The 18,790-nt window shown below is 49.7% G+C and overlaps 1 protein-coding gene across 1 annotated transcript; it reads left to right on the top strand.

Moving 5' to 3' along the window:
- The first annotated feature begins 712 nt into the window (after positions 1 to 712).
- Positions 713 to 17,452, top strand: EXOC1L (exocyst complex component 1 like). Its single transcript, XM_054989702.1, has 3 exons — positions 713 to 833; positions 8,162 to 8,292; positions 17,183 to 17,452. The coding sequence occupies exons 1-3, from the start codon at positions 713 to 715 to the stop codon at positions 17,450 to 17,452; spliced, it is 522 nt and encodes a 173-aa protein (XP_054845677.1).
- Positions 17,453 to 18,790: the final 1,338 nt, after the last annotated feature.

Here is an 18,790-nt window from a genome sequence, read left to right as displayed (position 1 = left end):
CAATGTGGGTATAAAATTTTAGCAGGAAAAGGGTTACACATAGGGAAATATTGGCTGTCCTCAACACTATAGCTCCATGATGGCTTGTATTCCCCTACTCCTGCCCTATATCAGAGAACAAATATCTGGATTTAGTGCTGAAGTTCTTTCTGAACTGGCAGGTGATTTTAGAGCAAGTGCTGGCTGGTTCTTCTGCGCTCCTCAAGTGATGCACGTGGACTTGTGGGGAAAGTTAAGTGTTTGGGAACAGCGGCAGTGCTGCAGATGGGGGCGGGTGAGGAGATGTAGCGCCTGCTCCTGTCTCCTCTTGTGCCAGTGATAATATCCTTAATGGAAGGATCATCCCAATCAATATCTCCAGGCAGCTGTTAACTGACTGGGATAATGGAATCAAAATGAGTTAGTGCGAACGGAGCTTTCTTGCTGCTTTGGTATTAAAGATGCCTCTGCACTGTGATAGTTGGGGGGCTGATAAGACCCACAGGAAGGAATCTCTTGCCACCCTGGCAAATGATGGAAAAACAGCTAAGGTTTTTTTGTTTGGCTGGATGTTGAATAGGGTTGCTCCTTCTCCTCTGACCAGCAAGTGGAAAAATTCAAAGCTGAGGACTGTCGTCTGATCACTGTGTGACGGAGTCAAATAACTAATTCCTGGGGGGGACCCAAGAAGGAAGAAAATCAAGCAGCATTGGCCTTGACAGAAGACAAGGCAATGTCATCGTTGGTAAAGGAGGACCTTAACAAGAAGCTGTTCAAATGCCTCGGGCAGAGCTTGTATGACTTCATTGAAGTTGAATGCTCAGGCCAGGACCGCTTCTACCTTTGTGCCTCAGGTAAATAGCACAGGTCTAAAGGGGAGGGCTAACTAGTTCCAAGATCCAGTGTCCATTCTGCAAGTTGGGAGTCAGGAAGTACTTGTTCAGAGTTCACATTGGTCAGAAACTGACCAATTCTACTATTCTGTGATGGGGAGATGCTAATACTGACCTACCTTATAAAGTCATTGAAACAAAGGACTGAAATAATGTTTGTGATGTGTTTTAAAGCATTTTATATAAGTTTTAACTCTTATTGGTAGGGTCTGTACACAGGTAGAAGCTGTGATCCTGTATGATTTTCAACTGGAATTTATTTATAAGTTAAAAAGTCAGCAATATATTTACTTGGAAGCAAGATCCACTGGAGTAAATAAATTTCCAAAATCAAGTGATTGAGATTTGGCTATAAATCTTTTTAAGGTTAAATACTCCATTCCCCTCCATCTGCAAAACTTATATTTATTGGAAATGTTTATTCATTGCATCCCACTATGTGAGATATAGGGAGGCAGCCAGTTCTTGACTGTTGCCTGCACAATGAAATATATTTCTATGGAAGCAATTGGTAATGTGTTCAGTGGGATTTATTTTCAGGCCAGTGAGCTCAGAGTTAACTTATCAGTTTTACAAAGTGCTGTCCACAGCTAAACTTAACAGAATTTATAGTTTCCTTGTATTTTCAAATTGGTGGGAACTATAGTTAACTATATGGAGTTAATAATTATTTCCCCCTTAAGACGCAAATTTCAAAGAAACAGAAAGTTATATAGATTTGTTTAAATAGATCAGGTGCATTTTGTTTGCTGCAGTATGTAATACACTCAGACAAAGTAATTTCCTGGAACTGTTAGTCTGTGGGTTTTGTTTGCACTGTAGGCATTACATTTCTGGTAATAACTGCAGAATTTGTTGGGTTTTTTTTTTTTGCTTTTGCTTCTGATTTCAATAAGGCTGCACACTTGTTTAGATGTTTAATACACTGTTTGGTCCCTTATATTTTGAGGTTCAAGAACAGAAATAAAACACTTCACAGTAATTTATCCCTATATGTTACCAAAAATCAAGTCATTTTGATAATGCTGCAGAGAGAATAATTGGAAGTACTTTGGGAGAATATCTGTGTGCATTTGTCTGGGTATTTGAGTATGCAAAATGTCTTATGAAAAGAGATTTTCTTCTTCATAAGAAAAACATTTTTTTCTGTTCTCCTAACTCAACAACATGTTAAATCATGGCACAGACATAAAACACCCTATACTATATCCAAGGATATAAAGACATTGATCATTTCAATTGCATTATTTCACAATGCTCTATAGTTTAAAACAGGTGCCTCAATGTGACAAAATCTTGGTGAGGATATGTAATTAAAGAAGTACCAATTCTGTCTTGCTAGGTATTTCCAAATAAAATGTAAAACCAAAAGGGTGTGTAAAAAGATGGCTTTCTCCTTAAACAGTGATAGAGGACAGAGCTGTGTAAAAACAGGTGGCTGGAAAAAAATCTGTGCATTTTACTGTAGATCTGTAACTAATTACATGAAATTCCTAGCCATGGCCGTTTCCACACAGCTTACCTTATTCTGCAAAAGAGCGAAATCTCACGAGAAGACACTGTTATTGCGTCTTCTCGCGCGATAACAGCGTCTTCTCGCGAGATTTCGCTATTTTGCAGAATAAGGTAAGCCGTGTGGAAACGGCCCATGTTTAGGGATGTCTGCTCCTAAAAAAACTTCATTTGTTGTTCCTGGCCCAGCTCACTCATGTATTTGGTTGTGTTTTTGTTGTTTTGTAGGCTTAAAAGAGGCTATTAGTTCATCACTCTTCTTTCCTTTAATGTCTGCACACTTCTCATTTACACCTGGTGTTTGCTTGTTGAGCAAAAGTGACTGGTGCTTAAGCAAAAAGTGGGACGTTCACTAGTAATTTCAGAACCTGCCTATATTGCTGAAATCCAAATGGCTATTTACATTCTTCAAATTGCTTTACTAAGTATGTCACCTGGCATCAATACTACCATTAAATTTCAAAGGGGATTAAATTTCAATCAATATACTTGACAGCATGGTTGTATTATGTAATATTCTTTTGTTCCAAAATCATTTCAAAATCAGTTTTTGTTCCAAAATCATGTCAAAAGGAAGATCATATCTTAAACAGCCCCGTAAACAGTATAAGGATGGCCTTTTAAATTGTTTAAAATTAAAATTGGATTGGGGAGTGTTACGGTATCAAGGCAGCATTGTCACTCAATTTTCCTTTAACAATACAAAGTATTCTTGTCTTATGGAGTTTGCTTTCAACAGGTAATTTGCACATGGTGGTGGTGTAATTTGCACATGGTGGTGGTGGAAAATGCCATCAAGTCATAACTGACTTATGGCAACTCTTTCTGGTTTTTTTAAGGCAAGAGACTAACAGAGGTGGTTTGCCATTGCCTGCCTCTGCAACCCTGGTCTTCCTTGGAGGTCTCCCATCCAATTACTTAGTTTCTTGCTTAGTTTCCAACATCTGACAACATCATACTTGCATGGATTCTCCAGGTTAGGGTAATTTGTGTATACTATTGGGATTTTTAAAAAAGTTGTACACCCCTGTTCTAAGCAGAAGTGAACCCCAATGAACTGAAATTTCTACCTTTCAAGTGGTGACTAGGATCAAGGAAAATGCTCAGACTAGCCTTCGGGATTTTACTTTTAAAACACCCACATAAGAAAAGGAGATCGAGGGGGGACATGATTGCTCTCTTTAAATATTTGAAAGGCTGTCATTTGGAGAATTTAATTTAATTTTAATTTAATTTATTACATTTATATTCCGCCCTCACCGCATCAGTGGGCTCAGGACGGATAACAACAATTCAACATATTAAATATCACTAAAATCTTTAAAAGCTCTACATCTAATCATTAAAATTACAACTATGTAGATATAAAAATTTCATATAAAGAGGCAGCACATAGTTTAAATTTGGCATTCTGTACAGCAGTTCTTCCCAGAACAAATATATGAAGTATAAATTATGGACAACAGCATCTGCATAGGAGGGCATCCCGAAGATCTAATCCAGCGTGTGGTCCACTTCATGTGTGGGTGCCTATACAAACTGGGAGAGTTCCAGTGTTGCCATGGCTGACACCAGGTCCGCAGCCTGTATAGAGGTGGCATCATTTACATGGACGTTGAAATCCCCCAGCACCATCAACCTGGGGTATTCCAAGGCCCACCCTGCAACCACCTCCAACAGATGTAGTAAGAGACTTACAGAGGTGGTTTGCCATTGCCTGCCTCTGCAACTGCAGTCTTTGTTGGAGGTCTCCCATTAGATTACTAACCAAGGCCAACCCTGCTTAGCTTCCCTGATAAATTAGGCTTACCAGGGCTTATCCAGGTCAGGGTGAATGAAATGAAATCCTGCCCTCAAGACATAGCTGACTTACAACTACCCCTGGTGGGGTTTTCAAGGCAAGAGACTAACAGAGGGGGGTTGCCATTGCCTGCCTCTGCAACCCTGGTTGCAGAGCCAGTTTGGTGTAGTGGTTAAGAGTGGCAAGACACTAATCTGGAGAACCAGGTTTGATCCCCCACTCCTCCGCTTGAAGCCAGCTGGGTGACCTTGGGTCAGTCACAGTTCTCTCAGAGTTCTCTCAGCCCAATCCACCTCACAAGGTGATTGTTGTGGGGATAATAATCACACTTTGTAAACCACTCTGAGTTGTCCTTCAGTTGTCCTGAAGGGTGGTATATAAATCGAATGTTGTTATTATTATTATTATTATTGGTTGGACATCCAATTACTAATCAAGTCTGACCTTGCTTTGCTTTCAAGAGCTGACAAGATTGGGCTTGCCTGGGCATCCAGGTCAGGGCAGTCTTATAAATACCAACTTAAAAATAAATAAAACAGGAAGAAAAGACTGCACTAATTATATTGTCCAATAGGACATTACCCAGTGTTTGCTCAAAACTGATTTCCAATGCTCGTGTTGTGTAACTCTGATCAATACATATTTCATAACACCATCAAAGTAACATTTCCCCAATAGCTATGTGTACAAAGGAAAATTCTTCACAGCAGACAAAAACCAGCTCTTTGAACATTAAAATAATGTGCATAATATAATATTAATAAGAACAATTTTCACTCTGTAAATATTCTTCATTTTAATATCCCCCTAAAATTCATAATGCAGATTGAGGATTGTTGTAAATAATGCTGGCTTGAAAATATTTAATTGTTGAAACACAAATATATGCCTATGATCAAGGATATGTATGTAGACAAAAACAGATTGATACCTCTTTGTAGGCTCATTAAATAATAAAAAAATCTCCTATTAATCTAAACATCCGTCCCACTGAAATGAATGAAATTTACCTTAAAATAAATGTATTTTGGGGAGGGTGTAAGGCCCCCCAAATCAATCCAATCCTAAGCAGATCTAAGTCCATTGATGGTTTAGAAGGGTATAACTCTTCTTAGCATTGCATGGTTAGTTGTACTTTTTGCTGTATTAAGTCTAAAATGGGTAAAATCCGAGTAAATTAGATTGCCTTGGGTCACTGAGAGCCAAACTACAAGTGATGTCTTACACAGGTTGGACAGTAGTCGGCTTCCCTCAAGTTTTGATGGGAAATGTAGGCGCCCTGGTTTTACAGCTTGGCTCTCCATTACAGCTGCAAGACCAGGATGCCTACATTTCCCATCAAAACTTGAGGGAAGCCGACTAGTGTCCAACCTGTGTAAGACGTCACTTTTAGTTTGGCTCTAAGGTCTATAGCTTAGTTCACGTGCTTGTCTGTGTAGAAATGTGTAGGGGAGCTCATGACTACTGGCTTCACCACAGCTGCATTAAGTCCATGCAACAGGGTTCTGTTCAGAGCACATAAAATACAGTTTCTGATCACATGGCAAAATCTATGCATGCACAAAATCGTGCAAGGGCAGGTTCTGTACACAGATTAGAAAGAATGCATCAAAGTGGGGCCAGTGAACATAACCATGTGCTCACTAAGTAAATTAGCTCCTAAGTCTTTTCTGCGCATGGTAAAGTCCCCTTTGAGCTAGCATTTCATAGAGATGACTAGGCTGCAGTGGGAAGGGGGAGGCAGTAAAATTCGAGTCCACTGATGGAAAATCCTAAGGTACGAGACTAGATGACCCTTTGGGCTGTTCCAGAAAATCATTTAATCAGGAGTTTAGACCATGAATTAGGACCCCATCCCAAAAAAAAAGGTCCCCAGTTCCTTCAGAATTCTGCTTGTTGCTCTTTAAACACATGTAAAAAGAATAGCCTTGCTCCAAATGTCAATTGGTTCACTATTAAATAAATTTACTTGAAAGTAATTAAAATCTATATCCCTTCAGCTTGTTGTATGTCTCAGAAGACAGCCCATGAAGTGTGCCCCAATAAAAACACTCATCTTCTTACCAGTGTACCTGCCCATAAGCTTCAGTCAGCATGCTGGATAGCTCCATTTATGCTTGAGTTTAGGCAGTAATATACGCACTTGCAAAAGTTTAGTGGGTATGCATGTTCAATATTAGCAATTCTGTACTAATTCAAAAGAAAAATTGCAGGTTAGTCAAAAATATAGCATGGAAAATATAATCCATAAGTGCAACAGATAAACTATTAAACTACGATAGCACACTGTCTGATAACATGCATAGGAAGAAAATCACTTTACAAAAGCTTTAGCACCCTCAAACTCAAATGTATGACTGAACCAAAATTTCATTATATTACATTTTCACATTGCATTGAAATTAATACGCTATGCCAGAACTGAAGACTGCATGGTTTTTTTCCAACAAATTGTTCTCTTGTGTTTGCACTTAGCTGAAATCAGCACACAATGGCTGCTTCCACACACGTTGGATAATCCACTTTCAATACTCTTTAGTGAACATTTGAAACTGATTTTCCATGTGTGGAACAAAAAATCCACTTCAAAAGGATTGCGAAAGTGCATTGAAAGTGCATTATTCAACGTGTGTGGAAATGGCCCATATTGTCCCATAATTTAATGATGAAAAGGAAGAGGGTAGCTAATTAGGAAATGTCTTCTTGGTGTTGGTTATGATCCCAAAGGCTTCATGATGAACAGATTCCATAGCACAACTTCTGCAACCAGCTCTCCCCCATTTTCAAAAAGCAATCCCTTCAACTGCTTAATAAAGAGTTCCCAATTGTTAGAGGAGCTGTTGGAATGCAGGGAGCTGAAGGGGGAGGAAAAGGAAACAGGAAATTCTGGGGGTGCATACCCAATAACTGGAATGTGCACAGCAAGCTTTTTAGAACAGGACATATCTTTCATACAGTTGTACCCAAAATTTGCCATGTTAAGAAACATTTCTTCAAACTAGTGTTGCCTGGTGCTTAGAGTATGAGAATAGGATCTGCAGCATCCTGGGGGATCTGGAAGTTTGCTGGGTGACCATGAGTCAGTCACCCTCTCTCAACCTAACCTTCCTCACAAGGTTGTTGTGAGGATGAAATAGAGAAGGGGACAAGGTTGTATGCAGCTTTGGGTTCTCATTGGGGAGGAAAGCAGGATATAGACAGTTAAATAACTGCAACAGCATATCTCATTCCATCCACAAAAATCAGTTCAGTTTGACTTTTTGGGACTGCAGAAGTTTTAGAGTACGTTAAAGCCCAGAAATCTTTGATTGCATCTTTTTCTCCACCACAGCCATGGTACCAATCTCATCATAGTTTCTATGTGCGCATTCTTTATCCTCCTTCTCCACCCCTGAATGTAATGTAACAGTTTCTTATGCATGTTTGCCACCCATTCCTTTCCTGTCTCCCAAATAATAAAGTATCCTGGCTCTTTATAAATCTTTAAAAACCTTCTTTATAAATCATTCAATACATTTTGTTAATAAAGAAATCAATAATATGGGTGCAACAGTTCTAATTCTTCTTTGCAGTTTTTAATAGTATAAATGGAAAGATTATGACAATGTCCAGGAAGGGGAGAGGCTAAACAAGACCAAAACTTATATGTATTTAACTATGTTCCAAGTAAAATCTCTCCAGTAAATTTGCTTGTTTTTATTTAAAAAAATACTAACCATTTATTTAATTTGTTTTTCTCCAAAAAAGACTCAAGGCGGGCTCTCAATTAACCATTCACTTTTTACCATCTTTTAAAAAGCTATTTACATTATGTATTGCTGCTTATACTTTTTGTTAATAAAAATCACAGATATACAGAATACAGTTTGCTAAAAGTCACCAAGCACAACAAGTTGCAAAACCTTCTGCACACCAGTTGTCATATCATGTTTTTAATAAAGAATCCATTTTCAGTTTTCTTGTTTTTCTCCTGCAGTGACCAAAGGTGAAGAAGTACAAATATCTATGGTGAAACATTTTAGAATAGGCCTTGATGAGAAGTATGAAATCTCTGAAAAATGGTTTCTTGATGACCTGGAGATGATTGATGGAAAAGAAGCTGATGCTGTAAGTGCTGCATTTTATTTATAAGACACAGTTGGTCTTCAGTTTGTGATGCAGTTGTTCGAGCACAGAACTAATGTAAGAAGTTATTATGTTAAAATGGCATTGTAGGATTTCAGGCTCAATATTTCTCTGTACTATGGTTGCTAAATGTACAGTCTAGGACACAGAGGGGAAAGTGCCTGTCAAAAAAATCCTTTTACGGTTGCTCTGGACTCCATAAAGCTTAGATACAGACGACACACACACACATACTCAGTCTCCAGAGACCATGCTAATACAGCTGCTTAGAACAAAATGACTTCTATGAACAAACTGGGCATTCTAACAAGAAAATAGGAGTGTTACAGGTGGGGACCCGAAAGGACTTGCAGGAGTATCTCATTTTCCCCTCCCTCACCATGTCCTGTTTCCCTTCCCTGGCCCCCATAGCCTCTCCTCCTTTTCCTGCTTCCTCCCCCCCCCCTTTTATTCACCTTTGTTTGCACCCTCCCCCGTCTTCATCTTCACTCTCCCCCCCTATGGCTCAGTTCTGTGGTGCCGGCTGGGCCAGACACAGTTGCCTGGTGGGAAACATGTAAGGACTTGCGGGGAGTACTTCACTTTTCCCTGTTATCCCCTTCCCCACATTTTCTCTCCTCCTGGCAGCCTCCATGCCATTAACCATATTCTATTTGCCCCTCCCACAATCACCTACATTTCTTAATTTTCTTCATTTACATACGGCCTTTCTCCACAATGGGGACCCAAAGCAGCTTGCCTTGCCTCCACAGTATCCACACAACAACCCTGAAAGGTAGGTTAGGCTGACAGTCTGTGACTGTCTCCCACATCCTACCAACCACTACACTACACTGGCTTGTGCCCCCCCCCCCACAAGCCAGTGTAGTGTAGTGGTTGGCTGCTGTTGAACAGTTGCAAACAGGAGAAACAATGGCTGCACAAGAAAGAGAGCGAAAGAAAGAAGTAGAACCAGATGCAAAGTGAAAGGATTTATTAAAGGTTTTTAGATCCCTACACATTTTATGCTTCATCAGGGGATCTTCTATGGAGTATTTCATGTTTCACCTGATGAAATACTCCATAGATAATCCCCCAATGAAGCATAAAGCGAAACCTGTAGGGATCTAAAAAAATTTCAATAAATCCTTTCAGCTTGAACAGCAGCCAGCAGCCTGGCCTGGGTGAGTCATGGAAGTCATGTAATATCAAGTCACCTACTGGTTGCTTCTGGGCCTGGCCCCACTGAGTCCTCCCTCAAAGGCCAAAACAGCCTTGAAAAGGGCCCTGCCCCCCTCCTTTTCCTGACAGAGCAAACAGTGGAGGGGAGGGAAAAAACAGAGGAGTTAGGAGATGACCTGATTTGAGAATGCCAGAATGACAAGGTGAATGCAATACTCTGCAAGGATAGTGAACTAAACTATTCCAGTGTCTTCAATCGATGATCAAATTCCTCGGGTAAACCCATGGAGCTTCTATTAAGAATAGTAAAGAGTCTAGTAGCACATTTAGGACTAACCAACATTACTGTAGCATAAGCTTTCGAGAACCACAGCTCTCTTTGTCAGATGTTCTCAAAAGTTTATGCTACAATAAAGCTGATTAGTCTTAAAGGTGCTACTGGACTCTTTACTATTTTGCAACTACAGACTAACATGGCTAACTCCTCTAGATCTATTAAGAATGTTATGATTATTGTCAGGCGGGAGGGCGCCCCCTGGCGGCGGGTCGGAGGGCAGAGCGGCAGGGGGCTCCCTCGGCGGGTCCGTGCTGGGGCTAGGGCTCAGGGGGGCCCGGCTTGGCCCTTGCCAGGGCGTCAAGAGGGGGAGGGGGAGGAGGAGGGGTCCTCAGTAGGCCTCAGCCAGGCGGCCTCCGTCTGGTCTGGCCTGGCCAGCCAGCACTTGGCTCCACCTGTCCCAGCACACTCCTTCACTTCAGGACTGGCTGGTCCCTAGAGCCATCCCCACCACCTGCGCTAGGTGCGGCCACATCCGCCCGCCCCAGCTGGCCTGGCCCCATTCGCTCTCCCATCCCTGCTCCCGCCTGTCTTCCTCCTGGACCCGCCCCTGGCTCAGCACCGGCTCAGGGAGATGGATGAGCTGGCTGTCCGTCAACCCACCGCTCCCGCCCCCTCCCGTTGCCTTCTGGGGGTTGTAGGCTGGGCTGGCTTGCAGCGACGGCGTGGGCGTCTGGCCGTGGGCTGTCTGCCTGGCCTGCGGCGACGGCCTCGCTGCCCGGTCCCGGCGCTCCTCCCTCAGCGGCCTCCTCCCCGGGCGCCGCGGCCTCCGTCTCATCCCGCCTGGCCCTGCCTTCCGGCCTCTGGCGTCCGGCCTCGGGCCCTCCGCGGGCGGGCCTGCAATGGCGGCCGCGGCCGTCAGCTCGGGCGGGCCGTTCTGCCTCCCCTCGCGGCGGCCCGACGGGTTGGCGGGTGCCCTCCTCCCCGCCGGCCCCGTCGCTTCTGGCGGAGCGACTCCCGGCGCCCGCTCCGGGCTTCAGGTAGGTGCCAGTGGGCGCAGGGCTGCTGGCGGGGGTGGGGAGGGCCCAGACCGAGGGCGCGGGGTTGGCGCCCCTCGGACACACCCCCCCTTTGCTCTGCGTCGTCCTTGGGGTCGCTGGCGAACATCCGGGAAAGGAAGTCGGCGTTGGCGTGCAGGCGGCCTGGTCGGTGGCGGGTCGTAAAGCTGAAGGGGAGAAGAGAGAGGTACCAACGTAAGACCCTGGCGTTATGGTCCTTCAGCCGGGACATCCACAGAAGGGGGGCGTGGTCTGTCACGAGGGTGAAGGGGTTGTTAACTAGGTAGTACTGGAGGGCCCCGATGGCCCATTTGACTGCTAGGGCTTCCTTCTCCACGACGGCGTACTTCTTCTCGGAGGGTTGTAATTTCTGGCTAATGAAAAGGATGGGGTGTTCCTGCCCCAAGGCCAGTGTCTGATGCGTCCGTCTGTAATATGAACGGCTTGTTGAAATCGGGGTTGCGGAGGACGGGTGCGCCTGACAGGGCGGTCTTGAGGTCCTCGAAGGCCTGCTGACAGAGGGGCGTCCACGAGATCCGATTGGGCTGGTCTTTCCACAGACAGTCTGTTAAAGGGCTGGCCCGGCTGGCGTAGCGCGGGATGAATTTGCTATAATACCCGGCAAGGCCCAAGAAGCCCCACAGTTGCTTCTTCGTCTGGGGACGGGGGCAGGCCTCCAAGGAGGCTACCTTGTCGGGGAGGGGCCGCAGCTGTCCACGGCCCACGAGAAACCCGAGATACTTAAGCTCCTGGAAGCCGAGACGACTTTTGGACGGGTTGGCTTTGAGGCCGGCATCCCGGAGGGCCCGGAGTACCATCTGCAGGTGTCGGAGATGAGACGGCCAATCCGGACTGTAGATAAGGATATCATCTATGTAAGCGGTGGCGAACCCCTGGCATTGGGCTAAGGCTCGGTCCACCAACCGCTGGAAAGTTGCCGCCGCCCCGTGAAGTCCAAACGGCATGACCTGGAACTCGAACAGGCCCTGGGGTGTGGCGAATGCGGTCTTTTCCTGGTCGTCAGGGGCCATGGGGACCTGCCAATACCCTTTGGTGAGGTCCAGGGCCGAGAGGTACCGAGCTGTGCCTAGCTGGTCGATCAGGACCTCTGCCCTGGGCATCGGGTAGGCATCGAACTTGGCCATGTGGTTGACCTCCCGGTAGTCAACACAGAAACGCACCGAGCTGTCCGGCTTGGGGACCAGCACGATGGGGCTCCGCCACTCGCTGGTCGAGGGCCGGATCACCCCCAGGCGCAGCATCTCCTCCACTTCTCGGGCTACGGCGTCCCATTGTTTCCGGGGGAGCGGCCTCCAAGTGGCCCGAGCGACTTGTCCTGGCGCCGTGGGGATGGCATGTTCCGTGAGATGGGTACGCCCGGGCCGGCTCGAGAAGAAGCAAGGAAGGCTGCTTAGGAGGTTCTGGAGCTGCTCCCGCTGTTGGGGACTCAAGCCAGCATCTATCCCCGGGGTGACCTCCTCGGGTTGTCGTGACGTCCAGGGGAGTTCTCCCTCTGTTGGTTCCAAGCGATCCTCGGCCAGCTGGCATTCCCTGGCTGTCCGTCCTTGCCACGCTTTCAGGTCATTGATATGCAGACGCTTGACTTGTCGGGCGGTCGGGCCACACTGGACTTCGTACGAGTGCGACCCCAACACCCGGCTGACCCGAAAGGGCCCCTGCCAAGGGTCCCCCGACTTCGTGGGGCCAAAGATGCGGTGGTTGACCAAGACCTGGTCACCTTGCTGGAGCGTCCGGAGACGGGTTCCCCGGTCGTAACGGGTTTTCTGGGTGGCCTGGGCCTTCTCCAAATTCTGCCCGGCCAACGCCCGGGCGGCTCCGAGGCGTTCTTGGAGGTCGCGGACGTATTCTGGTGCCGGCTGCCCGGCCTCGGGGGCTGCTGGGGACCATCGCTCCTCCATCACCTTTAGGATTTCCCGGGGGTTGCGTCCATACAACAGCTCAAAGGGGGAGAACCCCGTCGACGCCTGGGGGGACTCCCTTACGGCAAAAAGGAGGGGGTCCACGAACAGGTCCCACTGGGCGGGTCGGTCGTGGGCGAGCTTCCGGAGCATCTGCTTCAAGGTTTGGTTAAATCTCTCCACTAGGCCATCAGTCTGGGGGTGGTAAATTGATGAAAAGATCTGTCGTATCCCCATGGTCCGACACAGTTGGCGGGTGACGGTGGCAGTGAAGGGGGTCCCGCAGTCGGTGAGGAGCTCGCGAGGCAAGCCTACCTGGGCAAAGAAGTGGATGAGGGCACGGGCTACCCCCGGCGCCTGCATGGTTCGTAGTGGGATGGCCTCGGGGGTAGCGGGTGGCGTAGTCCATGAGGACCAGGATGAACTGGTGCCCTCGGGCCGTCTTGGGCAGGGGCCCCACAAAGTCCATGGCCACCCTCTCGAAGGGCGTGCGGATCACCGGTAGGGGTGCCAGGGGTGCCCGTGGGGGCGGCCGCCCGGAAGTCCGCTGGCAGGTCTCGCAGGTCTGGCAGTGCTTTTTGACATCCTGGTCCACTCCGGGCCAGAAGAAACGGCTCAGGACTCACGCCAGTGTGTTGCTGGGGCCCTGGGGCCCGGCCCAACTGTGATCGTGCCTGTGGAGGAGGACAGTTTCCCGATACTCCTGGGGGATTAGTAGCTGTCAGGCTTCCTTCCCCCGTTCCGTCGTAATGCGGTACCACACGCCCCCTTCCTGGATTATCCGCGGCAGCCTCCCCGCCCGCCTAGAGTCTCTCACGATCCCCTCACTTACCGCCCTGGAATCCCGGAGTTTCTCACGGGTCGGGTCCTCTGCTTGGCGGGCGATGAACCTTGGGTCGGTTGGCCAGTGGGGGAGATCCGGCCCGGGCGGGGGTGCTGGGCCCGGGGCGACCTCTCGTGCCGGGAGGGCTTCTTCTGGACCGCGGGTGGCCTGCAGGTGGTGGTGGAATTCTGGGGCGTCACGGCCCAGCAGCACTGGGTACGGGAGGGCCGGAACCCGGGCCAACTCGACCTCCCAGGTCTGTCCTCGGCATGAGAGGGGCACGCGGACCACCGGGTAGGTCTCTGAGTGGCCATGGAAGCAAGCCACCGTGGCTGTGCGGACAACGGGTAATCCTGCGGGGAGCAGTCGGGTGCGTATCATGGACATGGAGCTGCCGCTGTCTAGGAAGGCGGAGAGGCGCCGGCCGGCTACCTCCACGAGGGTCAAGAGCGGGGGGGGCCCGGCTTGCCTGGGCCATGGCGGGGAACGCCTCCTCCCAGCCCGCATCACATTCCATTAACGGGCAGTCGCGAATATAATGACCCCTCTGCCCGCACTTGTAGCAGGGGCCACGGTCTTTGCCCTTGCGGGTCCCCTTCGGCACTGCATCTCGGCTGGGGCCTGGGGGTAGGCGACCCCACGCTCCCTCTCGGGACGGGATGAGCGGGTGTGACCGGCCAAGGCCGCTGGTTCCCTCCCGGGCGCCTGACCTGGCCCTCCCAGGGCGGGGTGTCTCCGTCGGGCGGGGGGCCTGGTTGCTGGGTCGTCCGCTCCCTCCGAGGTCCTTTGGCGGCTCCCGGGGATCCGCTGCGGCCGCAAAATTCTCGAGGAGCGCTGAGGCCTCCTTCAGGCTTGCGGGGCGGCTGCAGGCCACCCACTGGCGGGCCTTGGGCGGGAGGATATTTAGCAGCTGTTCTAGCACGACCTGGTCCGCAATGCCCTTTTCCCCCTCCGTGGTGGGCCGTAGCCAGCGATAGGCGGCATCCCGCAGCGCATTGACCAGGGCTCGGGGTCGCTCGGCCTTCTTATACGTGATGGTCCGGAACTTGAGGCGATAGGAGTCCGGGGTCACCTCATAGCGGTCGAGGATGGCCGCCTTCAGCAGACGGTAGTCGGCGCTCTCCTCCTTGGGCAGGGCCCATAAGGCCGCCTGGGCCTCGCCAGTCAGGTAGGGCCCGAGGATGAAGGCCCACTGATCTCTGGGCCACTGGGCTGCTTCGGCCGTCCGTTCGAAGGCCTCCAGGTAGGCGTCAATTTCGTCCGCCTCACCCAACTTCGTCAACTGGAAAGGGACCCCTCGTCCAGGACCGAGCGGGGGCCCCGCCGGGGCACTGCCTAGGGCCTGCGCCAGCCCCCGTAGGAGGGTGGCTTGGGACTCTTGTTGCTGCGCCGTCAGGTCTCTCAGGAGCCGCATCTGCTGTTCGGCCATCCATTGGCCTAGCTGTCCCAGGTCCATCGCTGGGGGATTGGCGGGCCCCAGCGGCGTGCCGGCAGCGGCGGCGGCGGCTTGGTCCATGGGTTCCAGGTGGTCGACCCGCGGGCTGGCCGGGTCGGGCGGGGTTGGCGGATGGAGGGTTGCTGGCCGTAGGTAGCTGCGTGCTCGTGTCCACCCTGCGGGGGTGGGCAAGTGGGGGCGGGGCCATCTCACAGCGGGATCCGTGCCTGCATTCTCCACCACTTTGTCAGGTGGGAGGGCGCCCCCTGGCGGCGGGTCGGAGGGCGGAGCGGCAGGGGGCTCCCTCGGCGGGTCCATGCTGGGGCTAGGGCTCAGGGGGGGCCGGCTTGGCCCTTGCCAGGGCGTCAAGAGGGGGAGGGGGAGGAGGAGGGGTCCTCAGTAGGCGTCAGCCAGGCGGCCTCCGTCTGGTCTGGCCTGGCCAGCCAGCACTTGGCTCCACCTGTCCCAGCACACTCCTTCACTTCAGGACTGGTTGGTCTCGCTACTGCAAACGCAGTTGTGAGCAATCCTCCTCTGCCTCTGGGCTTCCCTTCCATAAATACCTCCCCTTGTTAGTGCCACCTCCACCCTTCCCATCCGGTCCCCGCCCCTAGAGCCATCCCCACCACCTGCGCTAGGTGCGGCCACATCCGCCCGCCCCAGCTGGCCTGGCCCCATTCGCTCTCCCATCCCTGCTCCCGCCTGTCTTCCTCCTGGACCCGCCCCTGGCTCAGCACCGGCTCAGGGAGATGGACGAGCTGGCTGTCCATCAACCCACCGCTCCCGCCCCCTCCTGGTGCCTTCTGGTGGTTGTAGGCTGGGCTGGCTTGCAGCGACAGCGTGGTCGTCTGGCCGTGGGCTGTCTGCCTGGCCTGCGGCGCCGGCCTCGCTGCCCGGTCCCGGCACTCCTCCCTCAGCGGCCTCCTCCCCGGGCGCCGCGGCCTCCGTCTCATCCCGCCTGGCCCTGCCTTCCGGCCTCTGGCGTCCGGCCTCGGGCGGGCCTGCAATGGCGGCCGCGGCCGTCAGCTCGGGCGGGCCGTTCTGCCTCCCCTCGCGGCCGAGCGGTGGCCCGACGGGTTGGCGGGTGCCCTCCTCCCCGCCGCCCCCGCCGCTTCTGGCGGAGCGACTCCCGGCGCCCGCTCCAGGCTTCAGGTAGGTGCCAGCGGGCGCAGGGCTGCCGGCGGGGGTGGGGGGGGGCCCAGACCAAGGGCGCGGGGTTGGCGCCCCTCGGACAATTATCTTTACCCTAAGATTGCAGAAATCTAGGGAAATCTAGGGAACAACATGCAATTCTAGACCTAAGTGTGTATGTGTGTTTTTAAAGTGTCAGCTATTTTGACTCAGCCAGATGTGATGGTGATGATACCAACATTGATCCTTAATACTCCAAAGAGTAGAGTCTGGAAAGGTTACATCCTCTAAAATAGCAAGTGTGACTAAAAAGCAATGTAGTGCTCCCACCACCCCTTCAGCTAGTTGTTTCTTCTATCAATCCATTTCACTGTGCAATGATGAGAGTAGAAAGATGATGATGGCTCTGCACTTGCGATGAAAATTCATCTGGCCCCAAGAAAAAGCATACAGGCTACTGCTCTATCTCATGTCCGAGCGCAGCATGATAGGAATCCACCGCGAGTTCAGAGCATCTTCTGGGTTTGTGTCAACTGGGCCTAATCATCGCACACACAGATCTTTCTATCCGTATTGTATGGTTAGAGCCTGATCCTATTAGACCTCTGTTGCAAGTCCAGTCCAGTGTTATTCTGCTTCTAGTTGTGGTAATATAGGTAGTAAACAGTAACCAGGTTCTGTTGGCATGATTAATGAGATTTCAGAAAAATAGAAAATAATTATCAGCAGCAGGTGCTGTCCTAAAAAGATAACAACTTAACTACATTTTCCCCCAGAGTGTTATTAGCATAGTACATTTTAGGAGCACATTATAACTATTTAAGGAGCCAAAATGTCTACATCAGCAAAAATACTGCTGACTTCTATAAGTGTATATTTCTCTCTTGTCAAGGACTGGCATGGCAACAGCTCAAGCTTTGGAAATATATCCAAAATCTGTTTTGGCTTAATAAATTCTTTATGAATCTACAACAATGAGCCAAAGGCTACCAGCTGGCTGTGTATAGCACAATACAGCTTTTCAGTGCTGTAATACAATTAATGATTATTTTCTCCTCGTTATCTTTAAAGGATAATCCATGGTTTGATATGCATTTCAAGAAAGTCTACAGCTGGGAAGCTTACAGCTGTGCATCTAAATATGCCTTTGCACGAACATTAAATAAACTGAATGAGATGTACCTCCAGAAGGACCTGAAGATTGTGAACTTTGATTTTACCTACATCAACGATGATTCATTCTGGTCATCCAACAATGGGGACTGCTTGGTTCTTATGAGGATCTGCTTCTATGCGTCCAACCTTCTTTGTCTGTCTCTATGTCCTCTGCCGATAGGGTGAGAAACTATTATTCTTTTGGACAAAATTTCCAACAAGCATTAAGTACTGTATCATTTCACAATCATTTCAATCTGGCCCTTCCAGATTGGCCAGATCTGGCCCTTCCAAGGCTCTTACCTGGCCTATGAGCAAGTGGGGAAAAGCTTGCTCCCTAGCTTCACCTTGATATGCTCACCCTCAATCTCCACCATCTTCTTCTCTCTGACCATGCCGATGGTGGCTTCAGTGCTGGCTGTGAAGACTTCCCAACAGAAGCAGGTTTTGCTCCAGTGAGGACTCCAGCTCCATACTGGCTGCTGGGGATCAGCACGCATGGGGAGTAGGATTGTCAGCTCCAGGTTGGGAAATTCTGGGAGATTTGGGGGGTGGAGCTGGAGAGGGTGGGGACCTCAGCAGGATACAATGTCACAGATTCCACCTTCCAAAGCAGCCATTTTCTCCAGGGAAACTGATCTTTGTGGCCTAGGGATCAGTGGTAATTCCAGATCTCCAGCCACCACTGGAGGATGGCAACTCTAAGGGAGGCTCACCTGGCAAAAATGCATGCAATGGGGAGGGAGGGGAAGTGCCAGCTGGTAGAAGCACCTGGAGGCACCTGCTCTTCGCCATGTCCACTGGCGCTAGCTGAGGCTCAGCAGCGGGAACGGCCTGGCATGATGGATGGCATGGGGCACCGCCTGCTTCTCAGAACTGCCAGCTGCCCAGCCAGCCACATTTACACAGCCATCTGCACACTTTGCTGGTCAGGGGCCACTGGAGGCAGAGTGTTAGCTGCTGCCAAGCAATGCCTTCTCTTGCTCTGTGCCTAGCTGGTTGCCAGAGCAAGGAACGAATTCGGCTGGAGGCCTCTCTACATCCATGTCCCACCTGGGCAAGTGGCCACTTCCAAGGGCTGTTTCAAGAAGGTGAGGGGCTGTATTGTCGAAGGCTTTCACGGCTGGAGAATGATGGTTGTTGTGGATTTTCCAGGCTGTATCGTCATGGTCTTGGCATTGTAGTTCCTGACGTTTTGCCAGCAGCTGTGACTGGCATCTTCAGAGGTGTAGCACCGAAAGACAGAGATCTCTCAGTGTCAAACTGTGGAGAAGATGTTAGCAGGTAATTTATATCTACTCAGTAAGGTGGGTTTGGGTTGCGTCATCCTGTAAGAGTTTCCCAGGGTGGAATGCTAATGGAATGCTAATGCTTCACTGTATCCTGGGGAGGTTCTTTTGCATATGGATTGGTGCTTGATATGCTAATCTTATCTGCAGGGCTATTGTAAGATGTAGAGTATTTTGTTAGCCTGGTGTTTTTCAGGACTGGAAACCATGCTCTATTCATTCTTAAAGTATCCTC

This window comes from Eublepharis macularius, chromosome 10 (assembly GCF_028583425.1).
Source record: "Eublepharis macularius isolate TG4126 chromosome 10, MPM_Emac_v1.0, whole genome shotgun sequence".
Taxonomy (NCBI): domain Eukaryota; kingdom Metazoa; phylum Chordata; class Lepidosauria; order Squamata; family Eublepharidae; genus Eublepharis; species Eublepharis macularius.
Note: the sequence above shows the minus strand (reverse complement) of the source record. Positions and strands in the feature narration are given on the sequence as shown.

Excerpts from the sequence above, each read along its gene's own strand:
- EXOC1L (XM_054989702.1), top strand. The coding sequence starts at position 713 with ATGTCATCGTTGGTAAAGGAGGACCTTAACAAGAAGCTGTTCAAATGC. Across the intron at positions 834-8,161 it reads CTTCTACCTTTGTGCCTCAG|TGACCAAAGGTGAAGAAGTA; the intron begins GTAAATAGCACA and ends TTTCTCCTGCAG. Across the intron at positions 8,293-17,182 it reads ATGGAAAAGAAGCTGATGCT|GATAATCCATGGTTTGATAT; the intron begins GTAAGTGCTGCA and ends TTATCTTTAAAG.